The 19,261-nt window shown below is 42.1% G+C and overlaps 1 protein-coding gene across 1 annotated transcript in view; it reads right to left on the bottom strand.

The window, feature by feature from the left end:
* The window catches only part of dcc (DCC netrin 1 receptor), a 316,481-nt gene that overhangs the window by 5,650 nt on the left and 291,570 nt on the right, over nt 1–19,261 (bottom strand). Inside the window, exon 28 of the mRNA XM_034546888.1 lies at nt 12,621–12,769. Coding sequence (XP_034402779.1) covers nt 12,621–12,769 — 149 coding nt within the window. The remainder of the gene's footprint in view (nt 1–12,620; nt 12,770–19,261) is intronic.

Below are 19,261 nucleotides of genomic sequence, written 5' to 3'. Positions count from 1 at the left end.
TAGGTGTCTCTCCTCCTCCCATAACCCTCCTTCTTGTCCCCATTTCCATTTATCCTCTTCCTCCTGCATGCTTTTCTTCTTAACCTTTCCTATTCTGCCTCTTCATCCTCTTCTAAATCCCCTCGTACAGTAGGTAACGTTAGTGATGTCGTACAGTAGGTAACGTTAATGAAGTCGTACAGCAGGTAACGTTAGTGATGTCATACAGCAGGTAATGTTAGTGATGTCATACAGTAGGTAACGTTAGTGATGTCATACAGTAGGTAACGTTAGTGATGTCATACAGCAGGTAACGTTAGTGATGTCATACAGTAGGTAACGTTAGTGATGTCATACAGCAGGTAATGTTAGTGATGTCATACAGCAGGTAATGTTAGTGATGTCATACAGCAGGTAACGTTAGTGATGTCATACAGTAGGTAACGTTAATGATGTCATACAGTAGGTAACGTTAGTGAAGACATACAGTAGGTAACGTTAGTGATGTCATACAATAGGTAACATTAGTGATGTCGTACAGTAGGTAACGTTAGTGAAGTCGTACAGCAAGTAACGTTAGTGATGTCATACAGCAGGTAATGTTAGCGATGTCATAAAGTAGGTAACGTTAGCGATGTCATACAGTAGGTAACGTTAGCGATGACATACATTAGGTAACGTTAGCGATGTCATACAGTAGGTAACGTTAGTGATGTCATACAGCCTCTAACGTTAGTGATGTCATACAGTAGGTAACGTTAGCAATGTCATACCACAGGTAACGTTAGTGATGTCATACAGTAGGTAACGTTAGCAATGTCATACAGTAGGTAACGTTAGTGATGTCATACCACAGGTAACGTTAGAGATGTCATACAGTAGGTAACGTTAGCGATGTCATACCACAGGTAACGTTAGTGATGTCATACAGTAGGTAACGTTAGTGATGTCATACAGTAGGTAACGTTAGCGATGTCATACCACATGTAACGTTAGTGATGTCATACAGTAGGTAACGTTAGCGATGTCATACCACATGTAACGTTAGCGATGTCATACCACAGGTAACGTTAGTGATGTCATACAGCAGGTAACGTTAGCGATGTCATACCACAGGTAACGTTAGTGATGTCATACCACATGTAACGTTAGTGATGTCGTACAGTAGGTAACGTTAGTGATGTCGTACAGTAGGTAACGTTAATGATGTCATACCACAGGTAACGTTAGTGATGTCATACAGTAGGTAACGTTAGTGATGTCATACCACAGGTAACGTTAGTGATGTCATACAGTAGGTAACGATAGTGATGTCAAACAGCAGGTAACGTTAGTGATGTCATACAGTAGGTAACGATAGTGATGTCATACAGTAGGTAAAGTTAGTGATGTCATACAGTAGGTAACGTTAGTGAAGACATACAGTAGGTAACGTTAGTGATGTCATACAGTAGGTAACATTAGTGATGTCGTACAGTAGGTAACGTTAGTGATGTCATACAGCAGGTAACGTTAGTGATGTCATACAGTAGGTAACGTTAGTGATGTCATACCACAGGTAACGTTAGTGATGTCATACAGTAGGTAACGTTAGTGATGTCATACCACAGGTAACGTTAGTGATGTCATACAGTAGGTAACGATAGTGATGTCAAACAGCAGGTAACGTTAGTGATGTCATACAGTAGGTAACGATAGTGATGTCATACAGTAGGTAACGTTAGTGATGTCATACAGTAGGTAACGTTAGTGAAGACATACAGTAGGTAACGTTAGTGATGTCATACAATAGGTAACATTAGTGATGTCGTACAGTAGGTAACGTTAGTGAAGTCGTACAGCAAGTAACGTTAGTGATGTCATACAGCAGGTAATGTTAGCGATGTCATACAGTAGGTAACGTTAGCGATGTCATACAGTAGGTAACGTTAGCGATGACATACATTAGGTAACGTTAGCGATGTCATACAGTAGGTAACGTTAGTGATGTCATACAGTAGGTAACGTTAGTGATGTCATACAGTAGGTAACGTTAATGAAGTCGTACAGTAGGTAACGTTAGTGATGTCATACAGCAGGTAACGTTAGTGATGTCATACAGCAGGTAACGTTAGTGATGTCGTACAGCAGGTAACGTTAGTGATGTCATACCGTAGGTAACATTAGTGATGTCATACCACAGGTAACGTTAGTGATGTCATACAGTAGGTAACGTTAGTGATGTCATACAGCCTGTAACGTTAGTGATGTCATACAGTAGGTAACGTTAGCAATGTCATACCACAGGTAACGTTAGTGATGTCATACAGTAGGTAACGTTAGCGATGTCATACAGTAGGTAACGTTAGTGATGTCATACAGTAGGTAACGTTAGCAATGTCATACAGTAGGTAACGTTAGTGATGTCATACCACAGGTAACGTTAGTGATGTCATACAGTAGGTAACGTTAGTGATGTCATACCACAGGTAACGTTAGTGATGTCATACAGTAGGTAACGATAGTGATGTCAAACAGCAGGTAACGTTAGTGATGTCATACAGTAGGTAACGATAGTGATGTCATACAGTAGGTAACGTTAGTGATGTCATACAGTAGGTAACGTTAGTGAAGACATACAGTAGGTAACGTTAGCGATGACATACATTAGGTAACGTTAGTGAAGACATACAGTAGGTAACGTTAGTGATGTCATACAATAGGTAACATTAGTGATGTCGTACAGTAGGTAACGTTAGTGAAGTCGTACAGCAAGTAACGTTAGTGATGTCATACAGCAGGTAATGTTAGCGATGTCATACAGTAGGTAACGTTAGCGATGTCATACAGTAGGTAACGTTAGCGATGACATACATTAGGTAACGTTAGCGATGTCATACAGTAGGTAACGTTAGTGATGTCATACAGTAGGTAACGTTAGTGATGTCATACAGTAGGTAACGTTAATGAAGTCGTACAGTAGGTAACGTTAGTGATGTCATACAGCAGGTAACGTTAGTGATGTCATACAGCAGGTAACGTTAGTGATGTCGTACAGCAGGTAACGTTAGTGATGTCATACCGTAGGTAACATTAGTGATGTCATACCACAGGTAACGTTAGTGATGTCATACAGTAGGTAACGTTAGTGATGTCATACAGCCTGTAACGTTAGTGATGTCATACAGTAGGTAACGTTAGCAATGTCATACCACAGGTAACGTTAGTGATGTCATACAGTAGGTAACGTTAGCGATGTCATACAGTAGGTAACGTTAGTGATGTCATACAGTAGGTAACGTTAGCAATGTCATACAGTAGGTAACGTTAGTGATGTCATACCACAGGTAACGTTAGAGATGTCATACAGTAGGTAACGTTAGCGATGTCATACCACAGGTAACGTTAGTGATGTCATACAGTAGGTAACGTTAGTGATGTCATACAGTAGGTAACGTTAGCGATGTCATACCACATGTAACGTTAGTGATGTCATACAGTAGGTAACGTTAGCGATGTCATACCACATGTAACGTTAGCGATGTCATACCACAGGTAACGTTAGTGATGTCATACAGCAGGTAACGTTAGCGATGTCATACCACAGGTAACGTTAGTGATGTCATACCACATGTAACGTTAGTGATGTCGTACAGTAGGTAACGTTAGTGATGTCGTACAGTAGGTAACGTTAGTGATGTCATACAGCAGGTAACGTTAGTGATGTCATACAGCAGGTAATGTTAGTGATGTCATACAGCAGGTAACGTTAGCGATGTCATACCACAGGTAACGTTAGTGATGTCATACAGTAGGTAACGTTAGTGATGTCATACAGCAGGTAACGTTAGTGATGTCATACAGTAGGTAACGTTAGTGATGTCATAGAGTAGGTAACGTTAATGAAGTCGTACAGTAGGTAACGTTAATGAAGTCGTACAGTAGGTAACGTTAGTGATGTCATACAGCAGGTAACGTTAGTGATGTCATACAGCAGGTAACGTTAGTGATGTCGTACAGTAGGTAACGTTAGTGATGTCATACCGTAGGTAACATTAGTGATGTCATACAGTAGGTAACGTTAATGAAGTCGTACAGTAGGTAACGTTAGTGATGTCATACAGCAGGTAACGTTAGTGATGTCATACAGCAGGTAATGTTAGTGATGTCGTACAGTAGGTAACGTTAGTGATGTCATACCGTAGGTAACATTAGTGATGTCATACCACAGGTAACGTTAGTGATGTCATACAGTAGGTAACGTTAGTGATGTCATACAGCCTGTAACGTTAGTGATGTCATACAGTAGGTAACGATAGTGATGTCAAACAGCAGGTAACGTTAGTGATGTCATACAGTAGGTAACGATAGTGATGTCATACAGTAGGTAACGTTAGTGATGTCATACAGTAGGTAACGTTAGTGAAGACATACAGTAGGTAACGTTAGTGATGTCATACAGTAGGTAACATTAGTGATGTCGTACAGTAGGTAACGTTAGTGAAGTCGTACAGCAGGTAACGTTAGTGATGTCATACAGCAGGTAATGTTAGCGATGTCATACAGTAGGTAACGTTAGCGATGTCATACAGTAGGTAACGTTAGTGATGTCATACAGTAGGTAACGTTAGTGATGTCATACAGTAGGTAACGTTAATGAAGTCGTACAGTAGGTAACGTTAGTGATGTCATACAGCAGGTAACGTTAGTGATGTCATACAGCAGGTAACATTAGTGATGTCGTACAGCAGGTAACATTAGTGATGTCATACCGTAGGTAACATTACTGATGTCATACCACAGGTAACGTTAGTGATGTCATACAGTAGGTAACGTTAGTGATGTCATACAGCCTGTAACGTTAGTGATGTCATACAGTAGGTAACGTTAGCGATGTCATACCACAGGTAACGTTAGTGATGTCATACAGTAGGTAACGTTAGCGATGTCATACAGTAGGTAACGTTAGTGATGTCATACAGTAGGTAACGTTAGCAATGTCATACAGTAGGTAACGTTAGTGATGTCATACCACAGGTAACTTTAGAGATGTCATACAGTAGGTAACATTAGCGATGTCATACCACAGGTAACGTTAGTGATGTCATACAGTAGGTAACGTTAGCGATGTCATACCACATGTAACGTTAGTGATGTCATACAGTAGGTAACGTTAGCGATGTCATACCACATGTAACGTTAGCGATGTCATACCACAGGTAACGTTAGTGATGGCATACAGCAGGTAACGTTTGCGATGTCATACCACAGGTAACGTTAGTGATGTCATACCACATGTAACGTTAGTGATGTCGTACAGTAGGTAACGTTAGTGATGTCGTACAGTAGGTAACGTTAGTGATGTCATACAGCAGGTAACGTTAGTGATGTCATACAGCAGGTAATGTTAGTGATGTCATACAGCAGGTAACGTTAGCGATGTCATACCACAGGTAACGTTAGTGATGTCATACAGTAGGTAACGTTAGTGATGTCATACAGCAGGTAACGTTAGTGATGTCATACAGTAGGTAACGTTAGTGATGTCGTACAGTAGGTAACGTTAGTGAAGTCGTACAGCAGGTAACGTTAGTGATGTCATACAGCAGGTAATGTTAGTGATGACATACAGTAGGTAATGTTAGCGATGTCATACAGTAGGTAACGTTAGTGATGTCATACAGTAGGTAACGTTAGTGATGTCATACAGCAGGTAACGTTAGTGATGTCATACAGCAGGTAACGTTAGTGATGTCGTACAGTAGGTAACGTTAGTGATGTCATACCGTAGGTAACATTAGTGATGTCATACCACAGGTAACGTTAGTGATGTCATACAGTAGGTAACGTTAGTGATGTCATACAGCCTGTAACGTTAGTGATGTCATACAGTAGGTAACGATAGTGATGTCAAACAGCAGGTAACGTTAGTGATGTCATACAGTAGGTAACGATAGTGATGTCATACAGTAGGTAACGTTAGTGATGTCATACAGTAGGTAACGTTAGTGAAGACATACAGTAGGTAACGTTAGTGATGTCATACAGTAGGTAACGTTAGTGATGTCGTACAGTAGGTAACGTTAGTGAAGTCGTACAGCAGGTAACGTTAGTGATGTCATACAGCAGGTAATGTTAGCGATGTCATACAGTAGGTAACGTTAGCGATGTCATACAGTAGGTAACGTTAGTGATGTCATACAGTAGGTAACGTTAATGAAGTCGTACAGTAGGTAACGTTAGTGATGTCATACAGCAGGTAACGTTAGTGATGTCATACAGCAGGTAACGTTAGTGATGTCGTACAGCAGGTAACGTTAGTGATGTCATACCGTAGGTAACATTAGTGATGTCATACCACAGGTAACGTTAGTGATGTCATACAGTAGGTAACGTTAGTGATGTCATACAGCCTGTAACGTTAGTGATGTCATACAGTAGGTAACGTTAGTGATATCATACAGTAGGTAACGTTAGCGATGTCATACAGTAGGTAACGTTAGTGATGTCATACAGTAGGTAACGTTAGCAATGTCATACAGTAGGTAACGTTAGTGATGTCATACCACAGGTAACGTTAGAGATGTCATACTGTAGGTAACGTTAGCGATGTCATACCACAGGTAACGTTAGTGATGTCATACAGTAGGTAATGTTAGTGATGTCATACAGTAGGTAACGTTAGCGATGTCATACCACATGTAACGTTAGTGATGTCATACAGTAGGTAACGTTAGCGATGTCATACCACATGTAACGTTAGTGATGTCATACCACATGTAACGTTAGTGATGTCGTACAGTAGGTAACGTTAGTGATGTCATACAGCAGGTAACGTTAGTGATGTCATACAGCAGGTAATGTTAGTGATGTCATACAGCAGGTAATGTTAGTGAAGTCGTACAGCAGGTAACGTTAGTGATGTCATACAGCAGGTAATGTTAGTGATGTCATACAGCAGGTAACGTTACCGATGTCATACCACAGGTAACGTTAGTGATGTCATACAGCAGGTAACGTTAGTGATGTCATACAGCAGGTAATGTTAGTGATGTCATACAGCAGGTAACGTTACCGATGTCATACCACAGGTAACGTTAGTGATGTCATACAGTAGGTAACGTTAGTGATGTCATACAGCAGGTAACGTTAGTGATGTCATACAGTAGGTAACGTTAGCGATGTCATACAGTAGGTAACGTTAGTGATGTCATACAGTAGGTAACGTTAGTGATGTCATAGAGTAGGTAACGTTAATGAAGTCGTACAGTAGGTAACGTTAATGAAGTCGTACAGTAGGTAACGTTAGTGATGTCATACAGCAGGTAACAATAGTGATGTCATACAGCAGGTAACGTTAGTGATGTCGTACAGTAGGTAACGTTAGTGATGTCATACCGTAGGTAACATTAGTGATGTCATACAGTAGGTAACGTTAATGAAGTCGTACAGTAGGTAACGTTAGTGATGTGATACAGCAGGTAACGTTAGTGATGTCATACAGCAGGTAACGTTAGTGATGTCGTACAGTAGGTAACGTTAGTGATGTCATACCGTAGGTAACATTAGTGATGTCATACCACAGGTAACGTTAGTGATGTCATACAGTAGGTAACGTTAGTGATGTCATACAGCCTGTAACGTTAGTGATGTCATACAGTAGGTAACGATAGTGATGTCAAACAGCAGGTAACGTTAGTGATGTCATACAGTAGGTAACGATAGTGATGTCATACAGTAGGTAACGTTAGTGATGTCATACAGTAGGTAACGTTAGTGAAGACATACAGTAGGTAACGTTAGTGATGTCATACAGTAGGTAACATTAGTGATGTCGTACAGTAGGTAACGTTAGTGAAGTCGTACAGCAGGTAACGTTAGTGATGTCATACAGCAGGTAATGTTAGCGATGTCATACAGTAGGTAACGTTAGCGTTGTCAAACAGTAGGTAACGTTAGCGATGTCATACAGTAGGTAACGTTAGTGATGTCATACAGTAGGTAACGTTAGTGATGTCATACAGTAGGTAACGTTAATGAAGTCGTACAGTAGGTAACGTTAGTGATGTCATACAGCAGGTAACGTTAGTGATGTCATACAGCAGGTAACGTTAGTGATGTCGTACAGCAGGTAACGTTAGTGATGTCATACCGTAGGTAACATTACTGATGTCATACCACAGGTAACGTTAGTGATGTCATACAGTAGGTAACGTTAGTGATGTCATACAGCCTGTAACGTTAGTGATGTCATACAGTAGGTAACGTTAGCGATGTCATACCACAGGTAACGTTAGCGATGTCATACAGTAGGTAATGTTAGTGATGTCATACAGCAGGTAACGTTACCGATGTCATACCACAGGTAACGTTAGTGATGTCATACAGTAGGTAACGTTAGTGATGTCATACAGCAGGTAACGTTAGTGATGTCATACAGTAGGTAACGTTAGCGATGTCATACAGTAGGTAACATTACTGATGTCATACCACAGGTAACGTTAGTGATGTCATACAGTAGGTAACGTTAGTGATGTCATACAGCCTGTAACGTTAGTGATGTCATACAGTAGGTAACGTTAGCGATGTCATACCACAGGTAACGTTAGCGATGTCATACAGTAGGTAATGTTAGTGATGTCATACAGCAGGTAACGTTACCGATGTCATACCACAGGTAACGTTAGTGATGTCATACAGTAGGTAACGTTAGTGATGTCATACAGCAGGTAACGTTAGTGATGTCATACAGTAGGTAACGTTAGCGATGTCATACAGTAGGTAACGTTAGTGATGTCATACAGTAGGTAACGTTAGTGATGTCATAGAGTAGGTAACGTTAATGAAGTCGTACAGTAGGTAACGTTAATGAAGTCGTACAGTAGGTAACGTTAGTGATGTCATACAGCAGGTAACAATAGTGATGTCATACAGCAGGTAACGTTAGTGATGTCGTACAGTAGGTAACGTTAGTGATGTCATACCGTAGGTAACATTAGTGATGTCATACAGTAGGTAACGTTAATGAAGTCGTACAGTAGGTAACGTTAGTGATGTGATACAGCAGGTAACGTTAGTGATGTCATACAGCAGGTAACGTTAGTGATGTCGTACAGTAGGTAACGTTAGTGATGTCATACCGTAGGTAACATTAGTGATGTCATACCACAGGTAACGTTAGTGATGTCATACAGTAGGTAACGTTAGTGATGTCATACAGCCTGTAACGTTAGTGATGTCATACAGTAGGTAACGATAGTGATGTCAAACAGCAGGTAACGTTAGTGATGTCATACAGTAGGTAACGATAGTGATGTCATACAGTAGGTAACGTTAGTGATGTCATACAGTAGGTAACGTTAGTGAAGACATACAGTAGGTAACGTTAGTGATGTCATACAGTAGGTAACATTAGTGATGTCGTACAGTAGGTAACGTTAGTGAAGTCGTACAGCAGGTAACGTTAGTGATGTCATACAGCAGGTAATGTTAGCGATGTCATACAGTAGGTAACGTTAGCGATGTCAAACAGTAGGTAACGTTAGCGATGTCATACAGTAGGTAACGTTAGTGATGTCATACAGTAGGTAACGTTAGTGATGTCGTACAGCAGGTAACGTTAGTGATGTCATACCGTAGGTAACATTACTGATGTCATACCACAGGTAACGTTAGTGATGTCATACAGTAGGTAACGTTAGTGATGTCATACAGCCTGTAACGTTAGTGATGTCATACAGTAGGTAACGTTAGCGATGTCATACCACAGGTAACGTTAGTGATGTCATACAGTAGGTAACGTTAGCGATGTCATACAGTAGGTAACGTTAGTGATGTCATACAGTAGGTAACGTTAGCAATGTCATACAGTAGGTAACGTTAGTGATGTCATACCACAGGTAACGTTAGAGATGTCATACAGTAGGTAACGTTAGCGATGTCATACCACAGGTAACGTTAGTGATGTCATACAGTAGGTAACGTTAGTGATGTCATACAGTAGGTAACGTTAGCGATGTCATACCACATGTAACGTTAGTGATGTCATACAGTAGGTAACGTTAGCGATGTCATACCACATGTAACGTTAGCGATGTCATACCACAGGTAACGTTAGTGATGTCATACAGCAGGTAACGTTAGCGATGTCATACCACAGGTAACGTTAGTGATGTCATACCACATGTAACGTTATTGATGTCGTACAGTAGGTAACGTTAGTGATGTCATACAGCAGGTAACGTTAGTGATGTCATACAGCAGGTAATGTTAGTGATGTCATACAGCAGGTAACGTTAGCGATGTCATACCACAGGTAACGTTAGTGATGTCATACAGTAGGTAACGTTAGTGATGTCATACAGCAGGTAACGTTAGTGATGTCATACAGTAGGTAACGTTAGTGATGTCGTACAGTAGGTAACGTTAGTGAAGTCGTACAGCAGGTAACGTTAGTGATGTCATACAGCAGGTAATGTTAGTGATGACATACAGTAGGTAACGTTAGCGATGTCATACAGTAGGTAACGTTAGTGATGTCATACAGTAGGTAACGTTAGTGATGTCATACAGTAGGTAACGTTAATGAAGTCGTACAGTAGGTAACGTTAGTGATGTCATACAGCAGGTAACGTTAGTGATGTCATACAGCAGGTAACGTTAGTGATGTCGTACAGTAGGTAACGTTAGTGATGTCATACCGTAGGTAACATTAGTGATGTCATACCACAGGTAACGTTAGTGATGTCATACAGTAGGTAACGTTAGTGATGTCATACAGCCTGTAACGTTAGTGATGTCATACAGTAGGTAACGATAGTGATGTCAAACAGCAGGTAACGTTAGTGATGTCATACAGTAGGTAACGATAGTGATGTCATACAGTAGGTAACGTTAGTGATGTCATACAGTAGGTAACGTTAGTGAAGACATACAGTAGGTAACGTTAGTGATGTCATACAGTAGGTAACGTTAGTGATGTCGTACAGTAGGTAACGTTAGTGAAGTCGTACAGCAGGTAACGTTAGTGATGTCATACAGCAGGTAACGTTAGCGATGTCATACAGTAGGTAACGTTAGCGATGTCATACAGTAGGTAACGTTAGCGATGTCATACAGTAGGTAACGTTAGTGATGTCATACAGTAGGTAACGTTAATGAAGTCGTACAGTAAGTAACGTTAGTGATGTCATACAGCAGGTAACGTTAGTGATGTCATACAGCAGGTAACGTTAGTGATGTCGTACAGCAGGTAACGTTAGTGATGTCATACCGTAGGTAACATTAGTGATGTCATACCACAGGTAACGTTAGTGATGTCATACAGTAGGTAACGTTAGTGATGTCATACAGCCTGTAACGTTAGTGATGTCATACAGTAGGTAACGTTAGTGATGTCATACAGTAGGTAACGTTAGCAATGTCATACAGTAGGTAACGTTAGTGATGTCATACAGTAGGTAACGTTAGCAATGTCATACAGTAGGTAACGTTAGTGATGTCATACAGCAGGTAACGTTAGTGATGTCATACAGCCTGTAACGTTAGTGATGTCATACAGCAGGTAACGATAGTGATGTCATACAGTGTTTGATAAGAAGAGCAAGATAATCAATAAAAGATAATCACTTTGATTATTGTTAAGCTTCTTTTAATTATGTTGGAACTTGTTTTTATTGCCGCTCAAAAAATACTCTCTGTTTACCTTCAATAATAATAAAGCAATGTTTATTGCTTTTCTTATTTATTTGTCTTTTTCTTACAAAATAATCAGAACCGATAACAGTGTTGATAAGGAACTGAACCATAACAATACTGGCATCAATAACATCCTAACCATACCCATCCCTCGGGATCACATGTCACAAGTTTAAATGCACTCACGTTTCTAATCCACTCGCAACGTTACGTTAGCTAACTAAAAATACTGAAGGTTCAGGTGGGAGGGGCAGAAAATGACAAATTAGACTTCCAAATAAAACCTTTAGTGCAATAGTACACTTCCGGCCTTGTCTTGCCCTCTCTATGTGTCTCTGTCTCTCACATACAATCTGGATTCAAGACACATTTTTGATGCGGTCATTGTTTGTTCAGTAGAACACTGACTGACACGGACGTGAGTCAGCTGTACATTGTCCCATTTAGAGCATCATTTTAGATTAGAGAGAGTTTTAGCCTCCACTATTCAGGTAATCCCATCAAAAGGCTTTAACCTCTATGTGGTGGCAGGGCGTGATTAGGCTCAGCTGCTGAGGGGAATTGGGGGAGTGCGCTCAGGGAACGGTACCAGGTGGAGGCTTAATTGGCCTCAGCTGGGTCTAATGATTTGCTCTATATCAAATGGCAGTAGGACGGAAGGAGAGGAGATGGACGTTGCCGTGACGGGAGCAGAAAGACGGTCACAGAAGGGCGCTCAGGGGCAAGGCCGAGAGCACGACTGTCTCCCAGCGAATAAAAGATCCTTAAACTAGTTTGAGTCTCCTGTGTCTCTGTGCTAGGGGGGGGGGGTGTAACACGGACCCGATACACTCTACAAACTCAGACAGAATCCAACATTGAGCACGTTTGGCATGGACACTCTTGGGGCCCAGCGATGAACCTGTGGTGCATTACAACTAAATCAACAGTCCACTTTTGGCAACATTCTCTCCAGACAGACTCACGTTGGCGGCCGAATCCTCTGCAGGTTTGGTCCCTCCCTCCTCCGTTAAGTCCGGCGCCGTGGGGACCGAGACGGGCAGCAGAGGGGAGCGGGCCTTACCGGCCTGGCCCAGAGAGGCCGTCTTCACCTGGGGCTTCGGGAGGCTCGCACCTGGGTAAGAAAAGAAAGAGTTGTGGTTAGTGACATTGCACAGAATGTTTAGACCAGAACATCATCTGCTGCTCATTTGACATCTTGCATTGTTTTTTTTATGTTGTTTTGGTAACCGGTTCTGGTTTAATGGAATATTTGGTTTCATGGAAGAGAACTTCTGAAAAAAAAAAACAATCAAACTTTTGAATGTAATTGATTTGCAAGTAGAGTATAGAGAATAACTTCAGGCAGCCGAGATAGAACTGAGTGTAACAGTTCTCATGAACGGGGCTATGAGCTACAGAGACCAACATAGTTTTTGTGTACCAGGCTTTGTTTATTTCTGCTGTGACGTTGGGCAGTTCACCACGGGGTGTCTTTGGAGATTGGCTTTCTTTTGGAGACAGCCTCAAGTGGCCGTTTGAAGAAACGCCTATGTGGTGCGTCTCGTTGACGAGTCGAGAGAACGAGTTGGATGGAACAGTTTGATCTGATTACACATATTGATTTAGCTAAATGACAAGTTCACATGCAACTAAGTGGACCATTGACCGGTGAATAGACCTGAGGCCTGGGCCAGCTATCCAGCCATCGGTTTCAAATCGACATTGTTCAGTTAGCATCCATTGGTCTATTTCATCATTGAGTCATTTCATATTTCAATGTTCATCCAGCTCATTGTAGTGCACAAAAAAAGCATGTCTTGTCATGTACAATAAGAACACAACTCTATTTAGATATTACATGACGATACAATAGAATGAGATGGTCTGTCAATTACAGTTAATTAACAACTACCATTTACAGTTATGTAAAAGAAAAATACAGCCACACACATTAAAACAACTTCAGGAAAAAGATGACCTGCAGCTCCATATAATCTGCAGTTGTGCTTTATTCATAAATGTTTTTGAACTAAAAAATGTTTATACCAAACTTCTCCACAGGTTGATGCCGACGACTGAGATACACATCTGCTTTAAAGTAACCCATCCATTCTGATTACAAGGAAATGCCCTTCTACGATCCTTCTACTCTCACTAAATAACAAGTAACAAGGAGGAAACCAACAAGGGAACAAATTGACCCGGCACAGAGGAGAACAAACATCCACACAACAGAACAAACAAACGAATGAACTAGAAGATAAATCAATGAATACATTCAACTGCCTCATCTCCACTGTAGCATTCAGGAATTGAAATGTAAGGATGCTTCTTTAGAAAGCGAGACGGAAAGAGGAACCTTGTGTCTCCGATTCTCTGAACAGCCTCCTGAACACATCCTCGGACTTCTGCTACCCACAATCCTCTGAGCTCCTTCACTTCCTGATCAATAAACATTCAGTCTCTCTCCCTGCGAAACAGAACACCTGCAACAGTCTCGATCACTCCAGAAAACACGAAAACAGTCTTCACGTCAAGAAAACGACAACTTCAAATCCATTATCAATAAACCGCGCACAGAATATACATTTTACACAACGTCCATACCCAAAAAGTGATTTCTGATCTGCCACCTTTTTGGTTGAGGTTTGGTGAAGTTGAGGAACATAAACTACTTGTTATGGTTAAAATCAGTTGGTGATCATGTTAGTTTGATTTGTCACAGCACTATGAAATAAGCACACGTCTATATCAGAACCAGTGTTAATGTATTACAATTGAAGTGATTTAACATATAACCTGTTTGATTCAATGTACAACTTGGAAACATCTAAAGTTTAAAAGAAAACTGGAAATAATGGTGACAGGTAAAACATGCCTGCACTTGGCTGAATGGGGAGAGTCTGGGACATCGATAGGAAAGTGGAACCATACAAATAAAACACCATTATTTACAGGGCAACAAAGCAGGAGTTTAAAAATAAAGGTGCATGGCCCCAGACGGAGGAACAAGACAGTGTTCACAGCAGGGGAATCTCCCTTGCTTAAAGAATAAACTTTAGTGCATCGAACTCCGATGCTGCTCCACTAGCAGCATAATAACAGAATAGACTAAGTAGTAGCAGTAGTTTGGGCTTCATCGATTGGCACAGCCTGAGCTCCTGTTTTCCAGCAGTCATGGGTAAAAGAATCCAATGTTGGCTGGAGTGAGGAAATAGAAATGAATGGTGGTCTCAGGTGTCACAATAAGACACACCATTGACCCATCCATCCAGCAAGACGACATGCAGACAGAAGGAAGGGACTTCTCAACGAAAAGAGAAGATTCTGTCCTGTTTAAATTGGCTTTCACATGGTCAACATGATCCAATCGTTGACTAATAATTGCAAAACTGTCCCGAATTGCATTTTAAATCTCTGGATGATTTTGGCTTTTCGACCAGATAGTTTTAGGAACTTAGGAACAATTTCCCCGTCCTGGGAGTGCTCGCAGTTTCACACTTGGTCTGCTCTCTCACTTGCTACCAAACACACACTCAATAGAACTGTATTGACTGATATTCAAAGCCTCATTCTCAAAAACCTCAAAAGAAGCTTTGAATGTAGAAGAAAGACATTCAGCACAGCCTGCGTGGTTCAGTCCAATCAATTTATTTATTTTTCTGTTTTTTGGGGAATTTTTCCCGATCCGATGTGAGAGGCACATTTGTAATTTGTGATTCTGGGCTATACAAAATATACTGAACTTTGTTTGTGTCCCATTTACAGAGTCGGTGTGAGTGTATGAACACTGGAGCCTTTTAAATCACAGGAGATTAAAAAAACTGGTAACAATAGATTTTTACAAGCCCGTCAGTCAACATGTCTGACAAGAGTCTGACGCAGCCACCGGTTTGATGTGGTCTTTATTGATGGCTGGTTCCGTGGGTTGGAGAAACAATCGACCAATCAGAGTTTAGGTGGCGGGATTAAGAATTTGGACGTCATCTTCCTGTGCCAGAGCCAGAATAACGGCAAAATGCTCCAAAGGTGCAGATGAGATGTACCCAGCTGTACAGACCCCCACCAGTCTGGATTCAAGGCAGGCCACTCAACAGAGACTGCCCTCCTTGCTGTCTCTGAGCAGCTTCACACTGCTAGAGCAGCCTCTCTCTCCTCTGTCCTTATCCTTCACACTAGAGCAGCCTCTCTCCTCTGTCCTTATCCTTCACACCACTAGAGCATCCTCTCTCTCCTCTGTCCTTATCCTTCTAGACCTTTCCGCTGCCTTTGACACAGTGAACCACCAGATCCTCATGTCCTCCCTCCAGGACCTGGTATCTCAGGCACCGCGCTCTCACTCTTCTCATCCTACCTCACCAACCGCTCTTACCGGGTAACCTGGAGAGGATCTGTGTCTGAGCCTTGTCCTCTTGACTACTGGGGTCCCTCAGGGCTCAGTCCTCGGTCCTCTTCTCTTCTCTCTGTACACCAACTCTCTTGGCTCTGTCATTTGCTCGCATGGCTTCACCTACCACAGCTATGCTGACGACACCCAACTGATCCTCTCGTTTCCCCAATCTGAAACACAGGTAGCAGCACGAATCTCTGCCTGTCTGACCGACATCTCTCAGTGGATGTCCGCTCACCACCTGAAAATTAACCCGGACAAGACTGAACTTCTCCTCCTTCCAGGAAAAGGCTCTCCCACCCACGACCTAACTATTACCTTCAACAACTCAGTGTTGGCTCCAACTCCGACTGCCAGGAACCTCGGTGTGACACCTGTCAGTCAACTCTCCCTGACTGCCAACATTACCCCAACAACACGCTCCTGTAGGTACATGCTGTACAACATCAGGAGAATACGACCTCTTCTCACTCAGAAGGCGGCACAGGCTCTGGTCCAGGTTCTGGTCCAGGCTCTGGTCATCTCACATCTAGACTACTGTAACTCCCTCCTTCAGGTCTACCTGCTAATGCCATTCGACCTCTACAGCTCATCCAGAATGCAGCTGCTCGACTGGTCTTCAACCTCCTAAATTTACCCACACTACTCCGCTCCTCCACGACCTTCACTGGTTACCGGTGGCCGCCCGCATCCACTTCAAAACATTGGTACTTGCGTACACCCCAGCTCGTTCACTTCGCTCGGCTTCTGCCAATCTTTTTCGACTATACCTTGAATAGGGAAGGTAGCGCCGTAGTAGCACTCTAGTAGCACTTAAATGGCTCTTACTGATAGCACTTTGTTGTTTAGCACTTTGTTGTTTAGCACTTTAGTAGCACTTAAATGGCTCTTACGGATAGTACTCTGTAGTTTAACGTTATTGAAGAAATTGTACTTGCTTGATTCTTGTTGTTCTGAGTTTGGACTCATGGTTTAATGCACTTATTGTAAGTCACTTTGGATAAAAGCGTCAGCTAAATGACATGTAATGTAATGTAATGAAACAAGGACACTCTTGTTAATTAAATAAAATAAATTGCTCATGGCAACCACTACCCCATCTGGGTTGAGTGAACATGATGCTGGTGAGACTGGTGAGACGGATACGTCCCCTCACTGCTGCTGAGTGACGACAACACCATATAAGGTCCCGTCACAAACAGAAAACAGCTAGCATGATGTTGGAAAGAGGTCACTAAAACAGTTTCTGAGATCAGAGTAAAAGGACCAACCGACTTCCACTTGGTTAAAAAATGTAATTGCATAAAGTTGTGTTTCTAAACTTTAGTCCATTAGAAAATCTGTCCTTCAAGGAGCGTCTTCACTGAAGAACAAGGACGGAGTTAATAGACGTCACTGTTTTACCCACAAACAGCCTCCTGCTGAGAGTAAAGGTGTATTTTAAACAGTTGAATCATAAACTGCTTTTATGCAAACAGCTTGTAAGAAATTGCAGAAGAACATCCACCTTAGGATTCCAGCTGAGATCAGTGACGACAAGTTCAAAGTACTTCTATGACAGCAGAGAGATAGTCCTCATCCGCTGTCACTTAGCTGTACACTGGCATTATCGTACACTGTATACCCACATGGATGTGTTTTACAGGGATTACTGGTCTTCATGTAAATGCTATGACTTTTTTCTGGTGATAAGAAACATTGAAGTTCATGAACTACACATCCTGTGTACTTCACGGCTCTTGTTTTCTTGACTTCAGTTCATTTATAGGAAACTTGAAACTGTGTTCAGTGAGTGAGGAAGTCTACTTTTAGCTTGCTGACTCGGCTGATAATACTTACACAGTTGGTCCAGAAGAGAACCTTTGCTAGCACGGCTAGCTACGCATCAACTTACTTTCCCTTTGAGGATGGCCTCGTGTGTGGCTTTTCAACAGGCAGCTTGGGACAGTAGGACGTGGGGTGAAGTGACCTTTCGGCTTGATGGGAGGATTACGACTCCTCTGGTTGTATAGAAGTCTATGCTTCATGTGTTAAAGCTGCATTCTCTCTACTGACCACCAGGGGGCGACTCCTCTGGTTGTATAGAAGTCTATGCTTCATGTGTTAAAGCTGCATTCTCTCTACTGACCACCAGGGGGCGACTCCTCTGGTTGTATAGAAGTCTATGCTTCATGTGTTACAGCTGCATTCTCTCTACTGACCACCAGGGGGCGACTCCTTTGGTTGTATAGAAGTCTATGCTTCATGTGTTAAAGCTGCATTCTCTCTCCTGATCACCAGGGGCGACTCCTCTGGTTGTATAGAAGTCTATGCTTCATGTGTTAAAGCTGCATTCTCTCTACTGACCACCAGGGGGCGACTCTTCTGGTTGTATAGAAGTCAATGCTTCATGTGTTAAAGCTGCATTCTCTCTCCTGACCACCAGGGGGCGACTCCTCTGGTTGTATAGAAGTCTATGCTTCATGTATTAATTGTAAACATTAGTTTATGGTCTCAATCTCTAGTTTCAAGTCTTCTTCAATACAGCATGATGTTCATTTAGTACATGATGGTCATTTAGAGTCAAATAGACCATAAAGCAGGGGATGCTTTAGGGCAGGGCTACCTTCTGATTGACAGGTTGTAACCAGAGCCATATAGTGTGTCCCTACATTAGTCCAAATATGGTCACTTCACTGTACTTCTGAAATCCAAGATGGCGACTGCCAAAACCAGTTTATGCATATAGGACTGTTTTTTGTCCATCCAAACTGTCTGGTGAGTGGAGCATCAAGAACGCCTCCGTATCGCTCAGTGCCAGTGGGACGGTTTCACTCTCAGTCGTACTGACCTTGTGTGACTCTGAATGTCTGTAAATGTGGTGTAGAGATCTCTGCCCGAAGCAGAACCAAATGTGTTTGTATGACTTCTCAGCACGCTGCTGTCAGACTGAATCCAAACTGAGCTCCAGAAAAGACATTTAATGAAGAGAAAAAGCCACAATGAGCTGCAGCCATACAGAAACGAACCAAAGGTTACACATCCACAGTGGAGAAAGCCATAAAAGAGAGTTTCACGGTGCCTGGCTCGCCCTCGGGTGGAGGGGGGAGGGGGGGGGAGCTCGTCTGCTCAGAGAGGTGGATATATTTACCAGACAAGCAGGAGTGCAGGTTTTGAAACACCCGCCGGGGGTCACATCAGCGGTGTCTCTTTTCCTGGGTCGAAGGCAAAGATGGAAAGATTTGCTGCGATAGT

Source organism: Cyclopterus lumpus, chromosome 12, assembly GCF_009769545.1.
Source record: "Cyclopterus lumpus isolate fCycLum1 chromosome 12, fCycLum1.pri, whole genome shotgun sequence".
NCBI lineage: Eukaryota > Metazoa > Chordata > Actinopteri > Perciformes > Cyclopteridae > Cyclopterus > Cyclopterus lumpus.
Note: the sequence above shows the minus strand (reverse complement) of the source record. Positions and strands in the feature narration are given on the sequence as shown.